Consider the following 21,734-nt stretch of genomic DNA (forward strand, 5'->3'; position numbering starts at 1 on the left):
GAGTATTTATTATTGAGGTAGACATTCATAGAAATTTTCCTTGAAACCCAGGGAAAGTTCTATAAACAATATGATGTTAGGACAGGTTTGAATGACTGAAATAATTTTTTTAAATACTTCTTAATGACAAACTGAAATTAAAGAGCTGAAGAGCTCTGAGGGGAAAGACGGCAATTGTTTCTTTCTTCTTTTTTGTTAGGGAGTGGGGGGGGGGGGGATATCTTTTGATAGTCTACATACAAAGAGTGAACAAAAGAACAGCTAGAACATGTAGAGAGGTTGACAATAGTGCAATCAATTGTTGTTTGATGTGATTTCCTTTCCTTAATTAAGAATTCATCATGGAGTCAATTTGGACCAATGGATGAGATCTGCACCTTCTCAATCAAAACATTTGATTAAAGTTGAAAGCTAATTATCTAAAATCAACTGAATTCTATCATTTAACAACATTTTAATTGTGTACCACTGAACAGCAGGCTAGGGTCATTCTCCATTTGTTCTGACAGTACTTTAAGATTTATAATCTTTTTTCTCAAGAAAGTGAGGACTGAAAAATCTATTCAGTTTTAAATTTCCATTGATAAAGTTCCAGTTACAACTCTCATCACAAGGATACATGTACTTATAAAAACCAATATGATTGATATAAGCTGTGTGAAGCTTGTTTCCAGATCCTACATTTTGATATATTAGTAAATTTCATGAATAAATAGGTTTAAACTACAAAGTGAAACATTTTTAATTTCTTATATTTTTCATCATTATAATGATTATGTTGGTACACAAAATTTGGTTTAAATGGAAGACTACTTATCATATACTAAATGTCACATTTCAAGTGTTTAGGTACATTAACTTTTATTTTAGTGGATAATTACTCATTAATTGAGATGCTCCTGTATTGGAGTCCTGATGATTCTCAAAACAGACTTTTACAGAAAGAATGAAAACTGCCGTTTCTCTCCCCAATCTCATTTATCCCCAGTAATTATATAAATTGCAAGTTGACCTAGAAATTAAATCATTGCATCAAGTTGATGTTTGAATCATCTACAGCAAACATAATTATGTTTATTGTAAACAAATACCGATTTTAAATTAGTGCATGAATTCTGAGAATGATTTTAATAATCAGTAAAGGATATCCCTACTTCTACGTAGTGTGGCATTCCAACACTGATGTCATTACAACATAATAGGTTAGATATATTTAGAATATTTCGAAATATAGATTTTTCCGGATTGTTAAAAAAACGTATATAGTGTAAGGGAGAGCTCAAAATACGACAATTTCACAAGAAACAGAAGGGAAATGTGTGAAAAAGTGTTTAAATTCAATCTATTCATTTTTGTGTCTCCTTCTCATCAATCTCAGTAAGATTTTTTGGGGGATTTCCAAACTATCAAAACAAAACGATTGACGTGAGGGCTTGTCACTCTGGTCAACCCCATAGGGGATTGACGGCTTGAAGCCGTCTTTCCCCAAAAATTAGATCAAACCAATATGAATTGTTCCTCTGCATGAACACAAAAAAAATTGACATGACCATGTTTAATATGAACAAGAGAGTGAGAGGATTAAAGAGTTATAAAAGGATGGAAAGTTGATAAGGAAAGAGTTACAGACACAAAATCCATACTATAATATGTAATTTATGTTTCTGACATTTTTCTTAGAGGATAGGGGTCACAACACTGATAGTCTCTAGTTTGGTATATTATAGTACTATTTCCAAGTATGTACAAAGTTTATTCTGGGACAATAGTAAAAAATGTACCATTCTTACCAATGATATGCATAACAACCATATTTCAGTTTTGTTGAACTGGAAGCTGTCTGGTTACAGCTATGTCAGACCCTTACAAAGGTCAATAATTGATTAAAACAATCATGGTCTTTGACGGGTAAAAGATGTCAGAAGACCATTATCATCTTATACATTCTAATTCCTGTATCAATTTCAGAATGTTCTTAAAATATTAATATATACATATAAATAAAAAAATATCTATAAAATTTATGACATGTCTAAAGGTATAAATATATATTAGACCAAATTTAAAATCAAGGAGACTAGTTTATTCACATCAATGCTTTAATGCATCCACTTTTAAATTTAAGATGTTTGAGCTTTATCAGTTTGCTAGTATATATATCAACAACCATATTAAAGATTATTTCTACAAGTTAAATATATCTCATTGTCATGATTGTGTAATGTTCTCTTTTTAACAGATCATTTCAAATATTCTAAAAAAAAAACATTTAACCGATTTCAAAGTAGACATATAAAAACTGTTTTAAATCAAATGTTCATAATTATTAAAATAAAATACTCTGCCACTCATTTTATCATATTATTTCATGATTGTTTAGTTTTTAATCTCTCTAAAAAAAGGTTCATCTTACTCTAAAAAGAATTTTCAAAATGATTAAAACAAATTCAAACTGAATAAAAAGTGTGATATAAATTTGTAGAAAATATTGGGAGTCTTCCTTGTATTGTTAAAACATTCTATAATAATGATAAAACTTAAATGTATATATACAAAAGGAATTAGGTTCATGAAGTGTCTTGAAAACCAACCAAATATCAAAACATTTCGGCAGGAATTTAGATTGAAATAAAATTAGGTTGTTTAAAATATATTTTAAAATCATGACATAAGTGTGTAACCTAAAACTAACAAGAGTGCACACGCTGAAATGTCTCGCCTTCTTTACTAATCATTGATATTATGTTGATAGACCTAAATATAAAGCTTTATTACAACTGTCACATAAACTCAACATTAACCAAGAAAACAAAACGTTGATCAATGAACCATGAAAATGAGGTCAAGGTCAGATGAACCATGCCAGGCAGACATGTACAGCTAACAATTCTTCAATACAACAAATATAGTTGACTTATTGCTTATAAATTAAGAAAAACAGACCAAAACGCAAACACTTAACACTTAGCAATGGACCGTGAAAATGAGGTCAAGGTCAAATAAAACCTGCGTAACAGACATATAGATCATAAAATATTTCCATACACCAAATATAGTTGACCTAATGCATAAAGTATTTGAAAAATAGATCAAAACTCAAAAACTTAACTTTGACCACTGAACCATGACAATGAGGTCAAGGTCAGATGACACCTGTCAGTTAGACATGTACACCTTACAATCATTCCATACACCAAATATAGAAGACCTATTGCATAAAGTATAAGAAAAACAAACCAAAACACAAAAACTTAACTATAACCACTGAACCATGAAAATGAGGTCAAGGTCAAATGACACCTGCCAGTTGGACATGTACACCTTACAGTCCTTCCATACACCGAATATACTAGCACTATTGCTTATAGTATCTGAGATATGGACTTGACCACCAAAACTTAACCTTGTTCACTGATCCATGAAATGAGGTCGAGGTCAAGTGAAAACTGTCTGACGGGCATGAGGACCTTGCAAGGTACACACATACCAAATATAGTTATCCAATTACTTATAATAAGAGAGAAATTAACATTACAAAAAATCTTTACTTTTTTTTCAAGTAGTCACTGAACCATGAAAATGAGGTCAAGGACATTGGACATGTGACTGACGGAAAGTTCGTAACATGAGGCATCTATATACAAAGTATGAAGCATACAGGTCTTCTAACTTCTAAAATATAAAGCTTTTAAGAAGTTAGCTAACGCCGCCACCGCCGCCGGATCACTATCCCTATGTCGAGCTTTCTGCAACAAAAGTTGCAGGCTCGACAAAAACCTAAAAAGACTAAATTTGGGGGAAAAATGATGTTCACTTTGTTAAAAATGAGCTGTAAGCTCTGATCCAATTATAAACATCAATAGATGACAAATTAATTGAACTCAGAAAGTGAAGTAGTTATATTTTGTAATGCTTTGATTTCAATGGTCTAATTATGGCACTCATGGACCTACTTCTTTGTGTTGCAATAATTAGAGAAATTAAAATAAACACACAAACAGTGTTCCTAAAATTGAAACTTGATGAGTAATAATGTCAAGTAGCACCATGTAACATGTGATTAAGATGTAAACAGTTTGATGACTGTTTATGGTTGATTTGATGTAAGCTCAGATTCCTGGACATAAATGGAGCCAACAACATATGACTATGCTTTAACTAGCTTCAGCTCAATTCACTGGAACTTAATGCCTTGATCTTTGCTACTTCATAAAACACACTGAAAAATAAAAGATAATCATTGTAAAATTGCATACCAGAAGAGATACAGTTATAGTTATTATTAAAGCTATGAGCATGTATAATTGTACTATTTTTGGGCATGCAAATAATAAAGGACAAATTAAAGATGAATATTAAAGTGTATGTTTAAAAGAATGGACACAGTATTGTGTTTCATATCGTACTAGGTTGGAATAAAGCTAACTTCTTGTATCTATATTCACCCTGAACTTGCTGTATGGCATTTAAACAAGAGTACACACACTGAATGTCTACCCTACTATACTAATCATGTTTCTATTCTAAGTTGAGAGTCTTTACGGTTAAAGTTTTACCACATAAACTAAATAATATTATCAATGATTTCTCTAGCATGTACAGTATACCTGCGAGTTTGGTCATTTACATAGGGCAGTCCACCCGCCTTTTCCCAATAGACAAACTGTACTTTTTTAATATGCCCTGTCAGATTTGGGGAATTTGAACACTTTCAAAGTATTGTCTGATTTTGAACTTTTCCCAAGGTAAACTATCATGATCAGTCAATAAAAAAACCGCTGTTTCTCTTGATATTGTTTTTGATCAACCTATCAAAATTGTTGTTTCTCAAGATGGTTTGGCTGAATTGCAAACATGCTAAATTTTGAATTTGTTAGGAACATTGGAATTCTACAAATCATGATCATAGCAAATTATTTTTCATCTGGAAGAAGCTTCTCATACAGTCTCAGAAGACGAGCATGGCTTATTTACAAAATTCAAAGATACATTACTACCATAATACTTTTGTCTTATTACAATGCCCTACCAGGTAAGATGTTTTGAAAGAAGAATTTGAAAAAAGTATAGCATGGGTGTTTTAAAAAATATTTGATTTACAATCCTATGCAGAAAATTTGAAGCGTATTGACAATCATGAAGCTTTAAATGGTAAATAAATTTCTTGCTTTTTAAAATATGTTGCATTATTTTTTTTTGTGATTATAAATGTCATTCGTAATGAAAGGGCAGTTCAAAGATAAATTTCAGAAATTGATTCTTATTGTAAAAAACTATAGTATGGTAGAACACTTGTGTCAGGAAAAAATAAATAACAAGAATGTGTCCAAAGTACACGAATGCCCCACTCGCACTATCCTTTTCCATGTTCAATGGACCGTGAAATTGGATAAAAAATATAATTAGGCATTAAAATTAGAAAGATAATATCATAGGGAACATGTGTACTAAGTTTCAAGTTGATTGGACTTCAACTTCATCAAAAACTACCTTGACCAAAAACTTTAACCTGAAACATGCACTTTCATTTTCTATGTTCAGTGGACCGTGAAATTGGGGTCAAAAGTTTAATTTGGCTTTAAAATTAGAAAGATCATATCATAAGGAACATGTGTACTAAGTTTCAAGTTGATTGGACTTCAACTTCATCAAAAACTACCTTGACCAAAAACTTTAACCTGAAGCGGGACAGACGGACGAACGAACAGATGGACGAACGAACAGACGGACGAACGAACGGACAGACGAACGAACGGACAGACGGATGCACAGACCAGAAAACATAATGCCCCTCTACTATTTAGGTGGGGCATAAAAAGTCATCAGACTTGTTACTTGTTATCAAACAAAAAGGTAAATTCATAAAACATTCCAGTATAAAAGTGACATTATTTAAGTTATCTCCCCTTGTATGGCAAAGTTGAAATAAACTATTATTACATTGGTTGCAATGAATTACATTGATTTCCCAGTTAAATAAAAACCGATAATTTCACATGTGAAATAAACGTGGTTATTTCACTCTCTGACGTCATACAACAATAGGCGTTGTCAAGACGTCGATAACGTCGGATCAAAACAAATTGTCAATGCGTAGGAAAAAGATATAGTTCCTTACATTTTCTACATTAACCCTTTCGCCGATGAGTCCCGGTTTACCGGGATTCACGCTTCAGACAGTTGACGATGAGTCCCGTTTTACCGGGATCGGAATACATCTTTTATGTTTCCCGCTCAAAACAGTGCAAACATGAGTTATCTTTCTTTGATGAATACCCGGATGAAAGTATAAACATGGCGCTTCCGTTTGTTGAAAACCGTGTCAAAATCAGACCGAATTTACGGAATTTACGAGAATTTGAAATGAGGGAACATTTTTTTTGAAAGAATATGGAAGAATTGAAGCCAAACTAGTATACTTTTTTGACGTAAAATGTCGTTTTATGTACAAAACACTTGGAATGGACATCGTTCAGTGTGAGGAATTTTTACAACCTCATAAAAATTTTCAAAATTTTGCCGTTTTGGGTTTAAAAATTACGATTTGGGGTCAAAGAGCAGAATTTTGAGAATTTCACCTAGATAATGCCGAAAATTTGAAAATTTGAATATTTTATGAATAAAAAATTATCAAAACATGAAAAAAACTGTGAACATGGTGTTAGTGAATGCAATAAATACACAAATAACTACAAACAAGTTTTTATTGACATTTATTGTGAAGATCTCCCATTTGAGTAATAGTAGCCAGGGAAGCCATCGTCTCAGAGTAGCTTCTCTCTGGGCAGCAATCGGTGAAAGGGTTAATTTCATAAAAAAAGGCATTTGCCAATGTAATAAAAAGAATAACTAATCGCCGTATTTGAATATCAAAAATAAGACAACTTGTGACAGAACGTCGCTATGGATTAAACTCGTGCTGCGCACTCGTTTAATCCATGCGTCGTTCGGTCACGCGTTGTCTTATTTTTTATATTCAAATACGGCGATTAGTTATACTATAATTATCACAGAGATATTTTTCTTCATTTAGATAATAAATAAAATTCCTTCTTCTCTTAAACTTTGCACATTACAGTAAAGATCTAAACAGATTGTTTTAATCTATTCAACAATCCAAGACAACTGAGCTACCTTAAGGAAGTTCGCTGCTCAGTTTCAAAATAATTAGCTTTCCATAACACTAGTATATTTATATATTGATAAAGGATTAATTAAGAAATCAAAAAAGCAAAAATAAGATAGAGGTCAATGCGCTTGTTTTCGAGATATTAGCCATTGAAATTTTGACGGGAAAAATGTTCTTTCTTGACTTTTCATAGCTTTATCATTGACAAGTTTAAGTTCTCAAAAATTATTAAAAATTTTTTTTTTACAAAATTTACTTCTGGATACTATCTTATGATCATAAACAATCTTCTGTCCAAGTTTGGTACCAACCCAGGATAGTTTAAGAAAGTTATTAAAATTTTAAAAACTTTAACCACAGAGTGAATGTAATATTTCCCGGCAGAAAAACTAAGTCCATTTATAAGTAAAATACGGAAAAAATGGAATTTTATTTTTACAAAATTTACTTCTGGATACTATCTTTTGATCATAAACAAGCTTCTGTCCAAGTTTGGTAGAAATCCAGGATCGTTTGAGAAAGTTATTCAAATTTCAAAAACTTTAACCACAGAGTGAATATTTGTGGACGCCACGCCGCCGCCGACGACGACACCGACGACGACGGAATGTAGGATCGCTTAGTCTCGCTTTTTCGACTAAAGTCGAAGGCTCGACAAAAATGGGGTCAATACTCAATATGTTTTAACCCTTTCCTCCATAATGACGCCTTTTGACGCCTGTGTATTACATCAGTTGAAACGCTTGGACTACAAAGTGTCTTTAGTAGACTCAATAAAATTTGTATCCAATATGAAAAGGAATATCATAGGAATGTCTGACTTTAATTTATTTGATGAACTATTTGTTTTTCCGCAATGCATTAATACTTTAAAGCATATTTTCAGCATTTAATTGAAAAATCCTATGCGAATCAAGTATGCAAATAAAAAATTTCAATGGAGGAAATGGTTAAGGCATTCAAATGGATAAAACCAGAGGATTCTGAAAATCTGACAAAAATTCCAAAACATGACAAGCGAACATCATTTAACAATAAACAGACATTTCTATATCATAGTCTGCTTTCATCCATTCTTTTATGTTCAACTTAGCTGTGATTATTTTTATAACCTGTGAAATCATGTTAATTGGAATTAAGATTTATATACATTGATCAATGGTCGTACAATTCTCAGTGATACTTACTGGTGTGAATATTTAGACAGTATCGTGTTCAGATTTATATACATTGATCAATGGTTGTACAATTCTCAGTGATACTTACTGGTGTGAATATTTAGACAGTATCGTGTTCAGATTTTTATACATTGATCAATGGTCGTACAGTTCTCAGTGATACTTACTGGTGTGAATATTTAGACAGTATCGTGTTCAGATTTATATACATTGATCAATGGTTGTACAATTCTCAGTGATACTTACTGGTGTGAATATTTAGACAGTATCGTGTTCAGATTTTTATACATTGATCAATGGTCGTACAATTCTCAGTGATACTTACTGGTGTGAATATTTAGACAGTATCGTGTTCAGATTTATATACATTGATCAATGGTTGTACAATTCTCAGTGATACTTACTGGTGTGAATATTTAGACAGTATCGTGTTCAGATTTTTATACATTGATCAATGGTCGTACAATTCTCAGTGATACTTACTGGTGTGAATATTTAGACAGTATCGTGTTCAGATTTTTATACATTGATCAATGGTCGTACAGTTCTCAGTGATACTTACTGGTGTGAATATTTAGACAGTATCGTGTTCAGATTTATATACATTGATCAATGGTTGTACAATTCTCAGTGATACTTACTGGTGTGAATATTTAGACAGTATCGTGTTCAGATTTTTATACATTGATCAATGGTCGTACAATTCTCAGTGATACTTACTGGTGTGAATATTTAGACAGTATCGTGTTCAGATTTTTATACATTGATCAATGGTCGTACAGTTCTCAGTGATACTTACTGGTGTGAATATTTAGACAGTATCGTGTTCAGATTTATATACATTGATCAATGGTCGTACAATTCTCAGTGATACTTACTGGTGTGAATATTTAGACAGTATCGTGTTCAGATTTTTATACATTGATCAATGGTCGTACAGTTCTCAGTGATACTTACTGGTGTGAATATTTAGACAGTATCGTGTTCAGATTTATATACAATGATCAATGGTCGTACAATTCTCAGTGATACTTACTGGTGTGAATATTTAGACAGTATCGTGTTCAGATTTTTATACAATGATCAATGGTCGTACAATTCTCAGTGATACTTACTGGTGTGAATATTTAGACAGTATCGTGTTCAGATTTTTATACATTGATCAATGGTCGTAAATATTCTCAGTGATACTTACTAGTGTGAATATTTAGACAGTATCGTGTTCAGATTTATATACATTGATCAATGGTTGTACAATTCTCAGTGATACTTACTGGTGTGAATATTTAGACAGTATCGTGTTCAGATTTTTATACATTGATCAATGGTCGTACAATTCTCAGTGATACTTACTGGTGTGAATATTTAGACAGTATCGTGTTCAGATGTTTAGGAGGTGATGCAATCATCTGATTTAATTCTTTCATAAGAGGTAGAATATCTTCATGTGTATAACCAGTGTAAAACTCTAATGTGCTTGTCTGAAAATAAATTGTAGAGTTAAAGCATTTCAAATTGTTATTATTAAGAACATAAGTGAAACAATTTATAAATAGAAAAATAAATTGAAACTTTGTACTTATAAATTATTTTTTTTAAAGTTTTTTGGACGATTTCATCATTGCTTAAACTAAAGAAAAACGAGTATTTAAGATTTTGATATCCTTATTTGTATGCAGTACTTGTTTGTTGAAATAATTAATCTTACATTTTTTGGTGTATTTACTGATGTTATTTTATAGATGGTAGTAAAAAACATTGAATATCAACAAATTACAACAGGATGCACTAATAATGCTCATGTTACTTTTTATGGTATTTTTTTTACCAAGATTTAACAGTTTCAATGTGTATTGTAAAAACATGCTTGGTGACCCTTTTCTTATTTTATATCATTACGATGGAAAGGAGTAGGGGTATTTGGCCAAAATATTACTTCAAATCTAAGAAATAATACATTTACTTCAATTTGTCATACCTAAACTAAGGTACCAGGTATTCAGATAATAAAAATAATGAGGTTACCATGGTAACAAACAATGATGAAAGGACACTATAAGCCTCTATTTTGCCCCCCTATTTTCTCATTTTTCAAATTTTATTTTGGAAAAATACTTATGTTGAAATATTCCCGTAGGTTTTAAATTTGTTTGGATGAACTTCAAAATCATTAATTTCAGCAACAAGGTGAGGTGAGAGGGGTAAAAGGGTATCAAAAATGGCAAACGTAGGAAAAATTATATTTGGCCTGTGTTTCTATATTTTTTGTTAATTTTGTATGTCATATAAATATCTTGTTGTATGTCATATAAATATCTTGTTGTGTATGTCATATAAATATCTTGTTGTGTATGTGATATAAATATCTTGTTGTGTACCCATTCTCCACTTTTTTTTGTTAATTTTGTATGTCATATAAATATCTTGTTGTGTACCCATTCTCCACTTTTTTTGTTATTAATTTTGTATGTCATATAAATATCTTGTTGTGTACCCATTCTCCACTTTTTTTGTTGTTAATTTTGTATGTCGTATAAATATCTTGTTGTGTACCCATTCTCCACTTTTTTTGGGTTAATTTTGTATGTAATATAAATATCTTGTTGTGTACCCATTCTCCACTTATTTTTTGTTAATTTTGTATGTTATATAAATATATCTTGTTGTGTACCCATTCTCCACTTTTTTTTGTTAATTTTGTATCATATAAATATATCTTGTTTTGTACCCATTCTCCACTTTTTTTCATCTTCTGGGCCAGATGTAAACAGGCACAAGCCATCTTGGATTCTCTGTACTTGATAAACTCATACTCCATCAGGGACATTTCTAATATAAATCTTGCAAGGGTAAGGGTTTCCATGGAAGCTCTTGCACACTGAAAATATAGAACATCAAGTTCTGGAATATTACATATTGGGCATTTCTAATAACATTAGTCTGAGATAACCTCTTGTTGTAAAATTTCATACACTGCTCAGTGTTCTTCCCAGGCCGTTTTAGCGCTGCGCTTTTCAGCGCTATTACAATTTTCCGCTGTTCTATTGCACCGACCGCAGCGTGTCGCTATAATTTTTAAATTTTTTTTCGTAATTTTTTCAAATTTCCCGCTTATGTTTCACTTCTGATCACGTGATTGACTGGTTTACTATTTCTGAATGAATTATTTCCGTTGTATTAAGTACTTCCGCGGGACCAGTCTAATAAATTTTACAAAATGGCGAATTTGAAAGATCAAAATAAACAAAGATTTCAACATTGACATCTATTTCTTTAATTAAAAGACTATAGAGAGGCATATATGAATGAAATGAGATGAAATAAATTGACAGCATTTCCCAACGACACTCACAAACTTGTTTTACAAACTTTGAACAAAGGATGATTCTAAAAACGATCAAACACAGGGGTTTATTACAATTTGCCGGGTTTACTATCCATACGAACCCCGGACATGAGCAAGTCTTTGTAGTACAATGTATTGATTATCACCTATTCGAACTAATAATTGTTTAGTCAGCAATTCAACAGGAACAAATTTTACCATTTGAAAACAATTGAGGGGATATGATTAGAAAATCAAACTTCACCTTCTCGATGTCTAGCTTAGATGAAGCCATTTGAATTATATAAAACGCTAAGGTCAGAAAAATGAGAAATCATTTATATGCTAAAAAATGTCATAAGGTTAACAGGATACAAAACCAAACACAGAAGCTGACAATGACTTTATTGTTGGACCTGACTCCTACATGTTCTGTAACATCACCTGATCACCTGTTAGTGCTAAGAAATCTTCACATAGACAGTCTGGTATAGACCCATCATGGAAATATACTTCTCCTTGGGTTTATACACAGATAATATGAGGATTATATGAATTTACAATGGAGAAAAAAGACTCTTTTTCTATATCCAGACAATAACATTAACAAACAAAGGGGTAACTTCCATTAGCATGATGAGGACATCATTACAAGAGAAAACATCAATAGCATAATATAAGAAAAACACATAACAAATGAATTACAAACAAACCACGCGCCGTTCCTGAGAATTGTCGAAAAATTACGCGCTTACCACAGCGCTATCCAAAAATCCTGGGGAGAACACTGCTGCTTATAAATGTTATACAAGGATCTGGAAATTCTTTAAACACTTTTTGTCATTTTTTTCAAACTGTTGAAATTATTCATACTTGATTTATTTAAGGAACCTACGAATTTGTATTAGTGCTTGCATCACATTTAGGCAATGAAGTTTCTAACCATTTTTCTAGAAACGTTCAAGAATGATTTATTGTATGCAAATTTAAAATTAAAATGTTTTAGCGACCTTTAACTGTAAAATTCTCAGGAATCACCAATGCTACTCTTGATTAACAACAAAATAAAAACTGTCATTTATGGGATTCTATCAACTTCCCTTAAACTGTCTAGTGTCAATCCCTGGTTAATTGAAGAAAGTGTAATGTTGTTACTGTTATTGTGTAATAGGCTTTCATTTCCGGGACTTTTATAGCTGACTGTGGTATTGGCTATGAAGAAAATGTCATGTTGTTTATACTGTTTATATTGTTTGTGTATTAGGCTTTGATTTTCTGTTTTAATTAATGACAAACCTTTGAGTATCTACGTAGAAATCTGTATGACAAGGGCATGCCAATGTCATATTTTATTGTTTTAAATATGGATATTTCCAGCAAGATGAACTCTCTTCTGTTGTAAGCATCATCACATATGTAAAGGAAATCTTCTATTAATGGAGGACATCGTTCCTATAAAAAAGTAACAATAGCCAATATTACCATGTTTCAAGAATGCACACATAATTTTCCTTCCATATAAGGAATGACTAATAATTTTTTTGTCTATGAAGAAATAACATCATTTTTGATGTTGTTTCGAATAGACAGAAAAAATATTAGTCATTCCTTATAATTTAATTCTAAATTCTATTTTAAGCCAAAGTAAATCATGAATAAATGTTGATGACATCACGGTCACATGACAAAATTATGTCCATGAACTGATAGACAAAATCAGAAGACTTGTTACATACAAAATCTAATTATTAAAGGATATCATACTTAAAGAAGGTTAAAACAAGGACAGAAAACTAAACAATTTGGTGTAACATCATAGGACTAAGACAGTTGTTGAATGAACTTTAATTAATAAAAATTTGTAAGGGTTCCGCGGAACCCAGTGTCTCGCCTACTTTTGCTGAAAATCACAGGCTCAACAAAATGAGGAAAAAAATCAATAAAAATATTCCTCTTGATACTATACTTTGATTGTAAGAAGCTTCTGTCCAAGTTTAGTAAAAATCCAGGATAGTTTATGAATCTAATAAATGTTTAAAAACTTTAACTGCAGACTGTATGTTAAATGTTAACTGGAAGAAAAACTAAGTCCATTCATAAGTAAAATACAGATACACAGGTACAAAATATTAACAAAATTTCCTTCTAAATACTAGCTTATGATCATAAACAAGCTTCTGTTTAAGTTTGGTACAAATTAAAAGTAGCATAAGAAAGTTATTAATTTTTTTTAAAATTTAACCACAGAGTGAATGTGTTGTTTCCTGGCAGAAAATCTAAGTCCATTTAAAAGTAAAATACGGAAAAAATGGATTTATTTTTTTACAAAATTTACTTCTGTATATTATCTTTTGATCATAAACAAGCTTCTGTCAAAGTTTGGTACAAACCCAGGAAAGTTATTAAAATTTCAAAAACTTTAACCACAGAGTGAATATTTGTGGACGCCACGGCCACCGCCGCCGGAATGTAGGATCGCTTAGTCTCGCTTTTTCGACAAAAGTCAAAGGCTCGACAAAAACAATTAAGGTTAATTTAGATGTTCTTTTTCAGCATACATTAGGATAGAGAACATGGTTTTAGGAGTATAATATCAGAATCAGCTCTAATCATGCTGATATCTATTTATTACCCCTTACTTTTTTGGTTATCAAATGTATATAATTTTATCTAAATGTAATTTTTTAATTGTACATATGTCAGACTTATGTTGAGTACTACAGATCAGTACTTAGTGTCTTTTTGTTGTAGGGATATACAAGTACCCGGCCATGTCCACTCTGTGTTTGTTAGATGTATGTTATTTGTATCCATCTGATGAGTTAAGCCTTTTCAACTGATTTTTATAGTTTGTTCTTATGTTGTACAGTTACACCAGTCCCAGGTTAGGGGGAGGGTTAAACAAGTTTTCTCTGGTAAGCTCATGATTTTATATTACAGTTTAACAATTCATCTCATTCAGTCAGGGGTACTACTTGTACAAGTAATTTTTATTTACTTGAAGAAGTAAAAAAAATATACATATATTTTAGTAAATTATAATGTTTGAATAATCTCCCCTTGATTTTCTCAAAAATTTACTTATACAAGTAAATTTTTTTTACAATCCCACCAAAATTCTCAAGTTTTGAGATGTAAAATCAGGCCTTTAATGATTTTCCCAAGGTTAGCTCATAATTTTTGATAAGAGTTCAATGTTTCATCTCATTAATTCAACAAAGAAACTGATTGCGCAAAGCCTTCAAAAATTGCTACTTTGGGGCTTGTAAATGACCAGTGTTCTGAAGATAACAGACAAATGGGATTTTCATTGTCCATGAAATTACACTTCAATGATTAGTAAAGACATTTGCAATAGGCAGACAAATTAAAATTCTATACGAGCAAAGAAATCCTAAGAATTATAGAAATGAAGATTAGATGACTTTTTTACTTAAAGAAGTAAAAAATTCTGAATGTCTAAGGGACATAACTAAGTCATTTTATTTTTTTTACCTTTACAAGTAAATTAAACTCACTTGTATAAGTATCCTACAAATTTACTTATATATTTTTTTTTTTACTTCAAGTAAATAAAAATTACTTGTAAAAGTAGTACCCCTGACTGTCATTAATTCAACAAAGAAATTTATTGTGCTTAGATCTGAAATAATTGCCCCTTTGAGCCTTGTAAATTAGCAGTGTTTTGAAGACAACAAATATATAAATTTTAATTGTCCATGAAATAACATTGAAATAACACTTAAATGATTAGTTAAGACATATGCAAAGTGAATGGCAATTTAAATTCTATAAGAGCAAAGAAGTCCGGAGAAATACAAGAAAAGAAGATAGTATGACTTTTTTACTTGCACAAGTAAAAGAATCTGAATGTCTAAGGGAAATAACTAAGCCATTAAATATTCTAAAGCTCTCTGCACAAAATTCAGAAAAAGACAATCTGATGGACAGCAACATTGCTAATTAATTCAAAGTTGCTGGACAATGATTTAGATGGAAGTGCATCAAAATGACTGTCTAACTGAGATGTATTGAGGGGTTTGAACAACTTAGTATTTGTGTTTCTTACATCAAATTTACAAGCTAGGAACAACGATGTTGCTCCTACAAGTTGTAGAAGTTCTTTGGTGACAATTTGTTTTGATAGGTATGTATCCACCAGTTTGACAGCTAGATATAAGGTTTCATGGTTAAGTTCAAAATTCTCCTGGACTTCTACCAACCAATCCACCAAAATAGATCTCATGTTTGTTGTGAGTGTAGGCTGATTGTCCATGTACATAGGAACCATAAACTTTAGCTACAAATAATAAGCATGGTGAACATGAAACAAATTCACATTGGGAGAGAAAATGACTTATTTCTTCACATTTTAAGTTAAATGTTCCAAAAGTACAGATCTATGATGTCAATAATTAAACCAAAAGTGTGAGCTGAAAAGTGTGTAGATTTGAATTAACCATATCAGATGCAACTTCATTATCACAGCTGTTATCTCAATCCAGATTACATTTAATAATTAAAATTTAAAATCACAATTCAGTTTTCTCTCTTACAATTTAAACAAGGGGAGATAAAATTGGAACATGATAGAGCAGGAAATTTAACTTGAAATTAATTTATATTGTTTCAAACTTTTAGACATCATTGTGGTTACATGTAGGACCTAAACATTGCAATAATATTAGAAATGGTATGCATATGTCTTACATACCTCTCTTTCCTTATAGTAGTCAAAGATAAATGGAGCATATAATGCCACTTGTGCTATATCTTTTAGGTTTTCTCTGTCAATATTGTCAACACCCTGAAAAAAACAACATTTAGGTTAACACTTTCCTTACTGATTTTTTTACTGCGACGTTGTGTGACCTGATCAAATTTCCGCACGCAGTTTGCCTGGCCTGAATTAATTTGACGTGTGACTGAAGAAAAAGTGACGTTTTGTAAAAAACGTTTGTATCTTTGTTGTTTCTCATCAAATCGGGTTCAAACTCGATAGTTTTACACTTAAGTATGAAAGGATCGTTGCAATACAAACAAATTTACATGACAATACATACTTTTGATATTTTTTAACCTTTTGTTGGAGGAAAATAACGTTTTATTTGAGAAATCATTTTTTTTTGTGACCGGTTTATATTTATTCCTTCCATCTTCTAAATTAACACTGCAAACGGTAATTAACACCTATCGAGTGTTCCTTTATCAAAGTTTTATGGAAAAAATAACTCCAGAGTCAAAATTCTAGCTCATTAGTGTTAATAAACACGAATCAAAATGGTATGTCAAATTCTCCGGCGGCCATTTTTTACCTGTAATGCAATCAGATGACCCTGAACAAGTTGGAGTTGACTTTCTTGGTACAATGTTTTCTTTGTATTTTTGCATTGATTTAGATATAAACTGACTATTGGAATCTTTTGTGGATTTAATAAAATTTTGTGGAGATATCAAATACTATTTTTTTCTGGTACAATCAATACTTTTGAGATTCATATGTGCTATTTTATATGAATGTGCATATATATATATATTTTTTTCTGGTTTTGTTTTGTATCATGGAAATATTATTCCAATGTTTTCTGATCTGACACACCAATATGTATATATACATGTATGAATATTTAACACTTCAATATCCTGATAAACTAAGTGAGACTCTTTTAAAACAATCATGAACTTACTATGATTTATTTAAATAATTATCTGTGTCAGTGTCCATGAGATGCTAGAATTTCCAGTCTTTGGTTGTGTATTGTTCAATGATGAAAATAATTAAATGTTCCTTAAAATTTGGAATATTATTGATCAAAAATTAATAAATGAAACTGTCAACTGTAACAACAATTATAAATTATGAATATCCTTTCAACAAACAATGAAAATCCTTTCAACAAATGATGAATATCTTTTCAGCAAATTATGTATTTTCCTTCAACTTCATGTGTAACAAAGTAACTGTCAATTAAGAAGTGTAATTTCTGACTGAGTGGTAGACTGTAAAGCAATGTGGCATGCAAAGGTGTTTGCTACATTCTACACAACCATATTTTGTCTGACGCCTTTTTTCCTGAGTATCATTAGCTACCCTATGCCAGCATACATGACACCATGTCTTGTTACCCAAATCTGCTGGTAAATGTCTGTGTGTTAGTCTGACTTCTACAGGTAGGTTTGATGGCCTCCCCCTACGGTTGTCCCTTGTGGTATACCCTGCAATGAGTTGAGTTGCAACTGATTTAGAAAAATCTAAATAGGTCATTGATGTAGTTTGCTGGTGATTTGGTGACATTTGTAACAGACGGTAAGCATTAAACTTAATAATTTCCAGCATCTTGAAGAACACTCTCTTTGGCCATTTATTTGTTTTGTGACAGAAGAAATAGTACTGTATGTACTGGTCACACCGATCGACACCGCCCATGTGGCTGGTGTAATCTGCAACCATCTTTGGACATTGGAGTTCCTGCCTTTGGAATTGTCCTTCTTGTTGAACAATTCTACTCACTTCCATCAAGCTGTTGTCATGGATTGTAGATATCACAGAAACGTTTTTCTTGTCTTTCCATACTGTAGCTAGAATTGCCCCCTTTTGCCTAAACTGGCTATCTCCTCTCTGTGTAATATTAACAGGCTTCTTTGTCTGTTGCGACGGACTGTTCCACAAGCTCCAGTGTCAAAATTTTCAAATAAATTGGTGAACAATTCAGGACTGGAAAAGTAGTTATCCATGTAAACATCGTAACCTTGTCTGGATAAATTGGCTCCTTCAAGACAGGAAATAACTACAGTGCTAGCCAACCCTACATGCGTTCGATCTGTTTTGCCCTGGTAGATCTTACAAAATGACATATACCCAGTGTCAGACTCTGCCAACGCCCAAAGCTTAATTCCCCATTTTGTTGGTTTAGCAGGCATGTATTGCTTCAATGCAACCCTTCCCTTGTATGGTATCATACACTCATCTATCGATACATTTCGTTTTGGTATATATTGATCTTTCATTTGTTGGTTAAGGGCGTCCATAAAGTATCTGACTTTGTAAGTACTGTCGTAGTTAGGCTCCCCTCTTTGTGGAACTCGCTGGTGAGGATCAGTAAAGTGTAGATATCTCATAAACTGCATGAACCTGTCACGTGCCAAAACTGTGGCAAAATATGGGGTTTCCAAACAATCTTTAGACCAGTAAGATTTTATATCTGGCTTTACATCAATACCCATTACGAAAGTTATACCAATAAAAGCCTTCATCTCGGGCAAGGAGGGACAAGACCAAGCTGATTTGTTTAGATCAGGATTTATATCTTTTTGCATCTTTGCATAGCTATCAGTTTTCTCAATTATCTGTTGTAAAAGGTTGTCAGATAAGAACAGTTGGAAAAAGTCAATTATATCCTTCTCTGGGCCTAATATATTTTGTGGGCCAGTAGTATTTCTAGGCTGGAACAGATGGGGGAGACCTCTTTCAAAAATATCAAATTCTTGGTGCCATCCATCATTGTTGGTGGCATCACCGGCATTATTTACGTCAACAAGTTGTGGTTCATCATCTGACAGTTCACTTTCAACATCACTTATCAGGAAATCGTCACCTATGCCATTTTGGGCTAATTGTACTTGATATCTTTGGCAAGCAAGTTCGATTTCACCCGCCGAAAACCCCTCAAACTCGTCCTCTGAAGTGTCGGACATTTTTGTATTTTTAAAATGTTACAGACGACATTTTACTATATTTACTACGATTTTGGCATCCTTGACACCGAGCAAGTAGGAGAGAAAAGTGATTGGATAGTTTTATTTAGATTTTCCATAAAAGGAATGCGACCTTTTGCACTCGTGGGAAAATGGAATAGCCGCGCCCACGGAAGTCCAATTATTACTTGACTTTTATTCTCCGTGGAGTTTTTAAAAGCATTTTTCGTAATTTTAATAATTATATAAATCAAATTAATAATGAAATTATATTTGACTTTCCTTCCAAATAACATTTTCTTGACCTAAAAGGTCACATGTTCGCATCACATGTATTGTACAAAATGGCGACGACTTATTTTGTTTGTTGACGCTACCGATCTTTCATTGTATTGTGGTAAATATTAGGTGTCAAACCCAGTAAGAATACGTATTCTTATACTGTAACATGCAAGCTTGTTGAAAACCTTGATATTTATTGGGTTAAACGCAGCTTTACGGGGGAAATGAGTTAAAAAGACGAAAATTATCTTCATCACGTGATTGTCAATGCATGAAAGCATTGTTTGGCCTGGCTACGGGGATGCCTCAATGCATTGTTCGCCTTGAAAGGGTTTTAAAGAAAGAATGAAATTAAAAACCTAAAGGTAATCTAAATTGCTCCATGCAACTCTGAATCATCAGCAAAATTATTAAGTTTAATCTGACAACAAAGACTTGGATTATGTATACGTATACAAATAACTCATCGACTATACTTGCTGGATGAAAGGTTACAATATATATTTATCCACATAATTTGTAGAACTATAACATGAATGTGCTAATATACCTCTGGTGTATTTATCTCAGGGTCAGTATCTTCTACAGTAAAGGTCAAGGAATGCTCTTCAATCTCTGTTTCTGACAAGTCTGATGTTGAATTGCTGCAATAAATGTTCTGTTTTAGTATGTTTTTAATTATTTTTTTCCATAATGAAGTGTAAAGTTTTGATAAAAGTCAAGCACTATGTACTTTGACAAAGGGAATTAATTTGGAATAGCATATTTTATCTACAAATAGATTTTCGTCATGGTCAATACAGTAAGCTGGTAGGTATACATCCCCAACAATCTATTGGCGGGTCATGAAATTTAGAAGTTACATCCCTTATTTTGAAATGAAGAAAAAAGAGGGGGAGGGGGATTATCGTAAATACCGCACACTGGACGTTTACTATGTACCGCGCTTTATGTAACGTCACGTCACCTTGACGTGTTACTATGCTTTTCTAATACATCTATCAAATAGTCAAGACGTCTTTTATTTCTATCACCCACTTTATGATATTATGGTGCCGTAACCAAAAGGGAAAATGGATACGAAGATGAAAGCCGTACGAGCGGGACACAAAGGTGCAGTAACGAAACTCCTGAAGAAATTTGAAGAAATTCAACAAAGTTCCGAAGCGGATTACGAGGAAATTTCAACATTATTAGAAGTAGTCACTCAGAAGAAAAGAACTTTAGAGAACATCAACGAGAAGATCTTGGAGCAAACTTCAGATGAAGATGTAGCAGTGGAAATACTGGAATCAGATGAGTACATGTTCAATTTAGAATATAAATTACGGCAAATAACAAAATTGTCAAAGTCAGTTCAAAATCAGAGTTTTCCCGCAAATGAACCTATTTCATCGAATTTGAACCCTCACGCCGATAATTTTATACAATCAGTTCCATCTACATTTATTAGTCAACCTTCAACATCTGCAAACCAACAATATACGCATAGCTCAAATTCACGCGCATCGTCTAGCGCAAACAGCGAGTATCACAAGCTACCAAAGTTAAATTTACCTATATTTACCGGAGATATACTAGACTGGCAATCGTTTTGGGACTCCTATGAAACCGCGATCCACACTAATCCTACACTGAGTGATGCACAAAAATTCAACTACCTAAAGTCCCTTCTACAAAGCGAAGCTTTACAAACTATAGCAGGTTTTTCCATGACGAACACAAATTACGAGAAAGCAATTTCATTACTCCAGGAAAGATACGGGCAAACTCATAAAATCGTCCAAACCTACATGCAGGCCTTACTTGATTTACAGGCTCCAATTAATACAATTACTAGTCTCCGTAACTACTATGATAAGACAGAAACGTATGTAAGAGGTCTCGAGTCACTCGGACAGACAGACGATACTTATGGATCACTTCTTGTCCCTGTAATTTTAAATAAATTACCCGCAGAGATACGTCAACACTTAGCACGAGAACACAGATCCACAAACTGGACCTTACATGATTTACGCAAAGCGCTTCTCGAAGAACTTAATATTATGGAAGCCGGTAAATTACCGGAAAAAGTAGAAAGCCCACTCGCTACCGCTACATTCTTGACCAACGCAAAATCACG

The 21,734-nt window shown here is 32.5% G+C and overlaps 1 protein-coding gene across 1 annotated transcript in view; it reads right to left on the minus strand.

Moving 5' to 3' along the window:
- Positions 1 to 206: 206 nt before the first annotated feature.
- The window catches only part of LOC143067089 (G2/mitotic-specific cyclin-B3-like), a 35,217-nt gene continuing 13,689 nt past the window's right edge, over positions 207 to 21,734 (minus strand). The window contains exons 4-10 of the mRNA XM_076240126.1: positions 20,160 to 20,253; positions 16,347 to 16,439; positions 15,702 to 15,932; positions 12,929 to 13,084; positions 11,036 to 11,185; positions 9,661 to 9,788; positions 207 to 4,219 (exon numbers count right to left, since the gene is read on the minus strand). Of these exons, the coding sequence (XP_076096241.1) occupies positions 4,165 to 4,219; positions 9,661 to 9,788; positions 11,036 to 11,185; positions 12,929 to 13,084; positions 15,702 to 15,932; positions 16,347 to 16,439; positions 20,160 to 20,253 (907 nt within the window). The 3' untranslated portion in view covers positions 207 to 4,164. The remainder of the gene's footprint in view (positions 4,220 to 9,660; positions 9,789 to 11,035; positions 11,186 to 12,928; positions 13,085 to 15,701; positions 15,933 to 16,346; positions 16,440 to 20,159; positions 20,254 to 21,734) is intronic.

Source organism: Mytilus galloprovincialis, chromosome 3 (genome assembly GCF_965363235.1).
Source record: "Mytilus galloprovincialis chromosome 3, xbMytGall1.hap1.1, whole genome shotgun sequence".
NCBI lineage: Eukaryota > Metazoa > Mollusca > Bivalvia > Mytilida > Mytilidae > Mytilus > Mytilus galloprovincialis.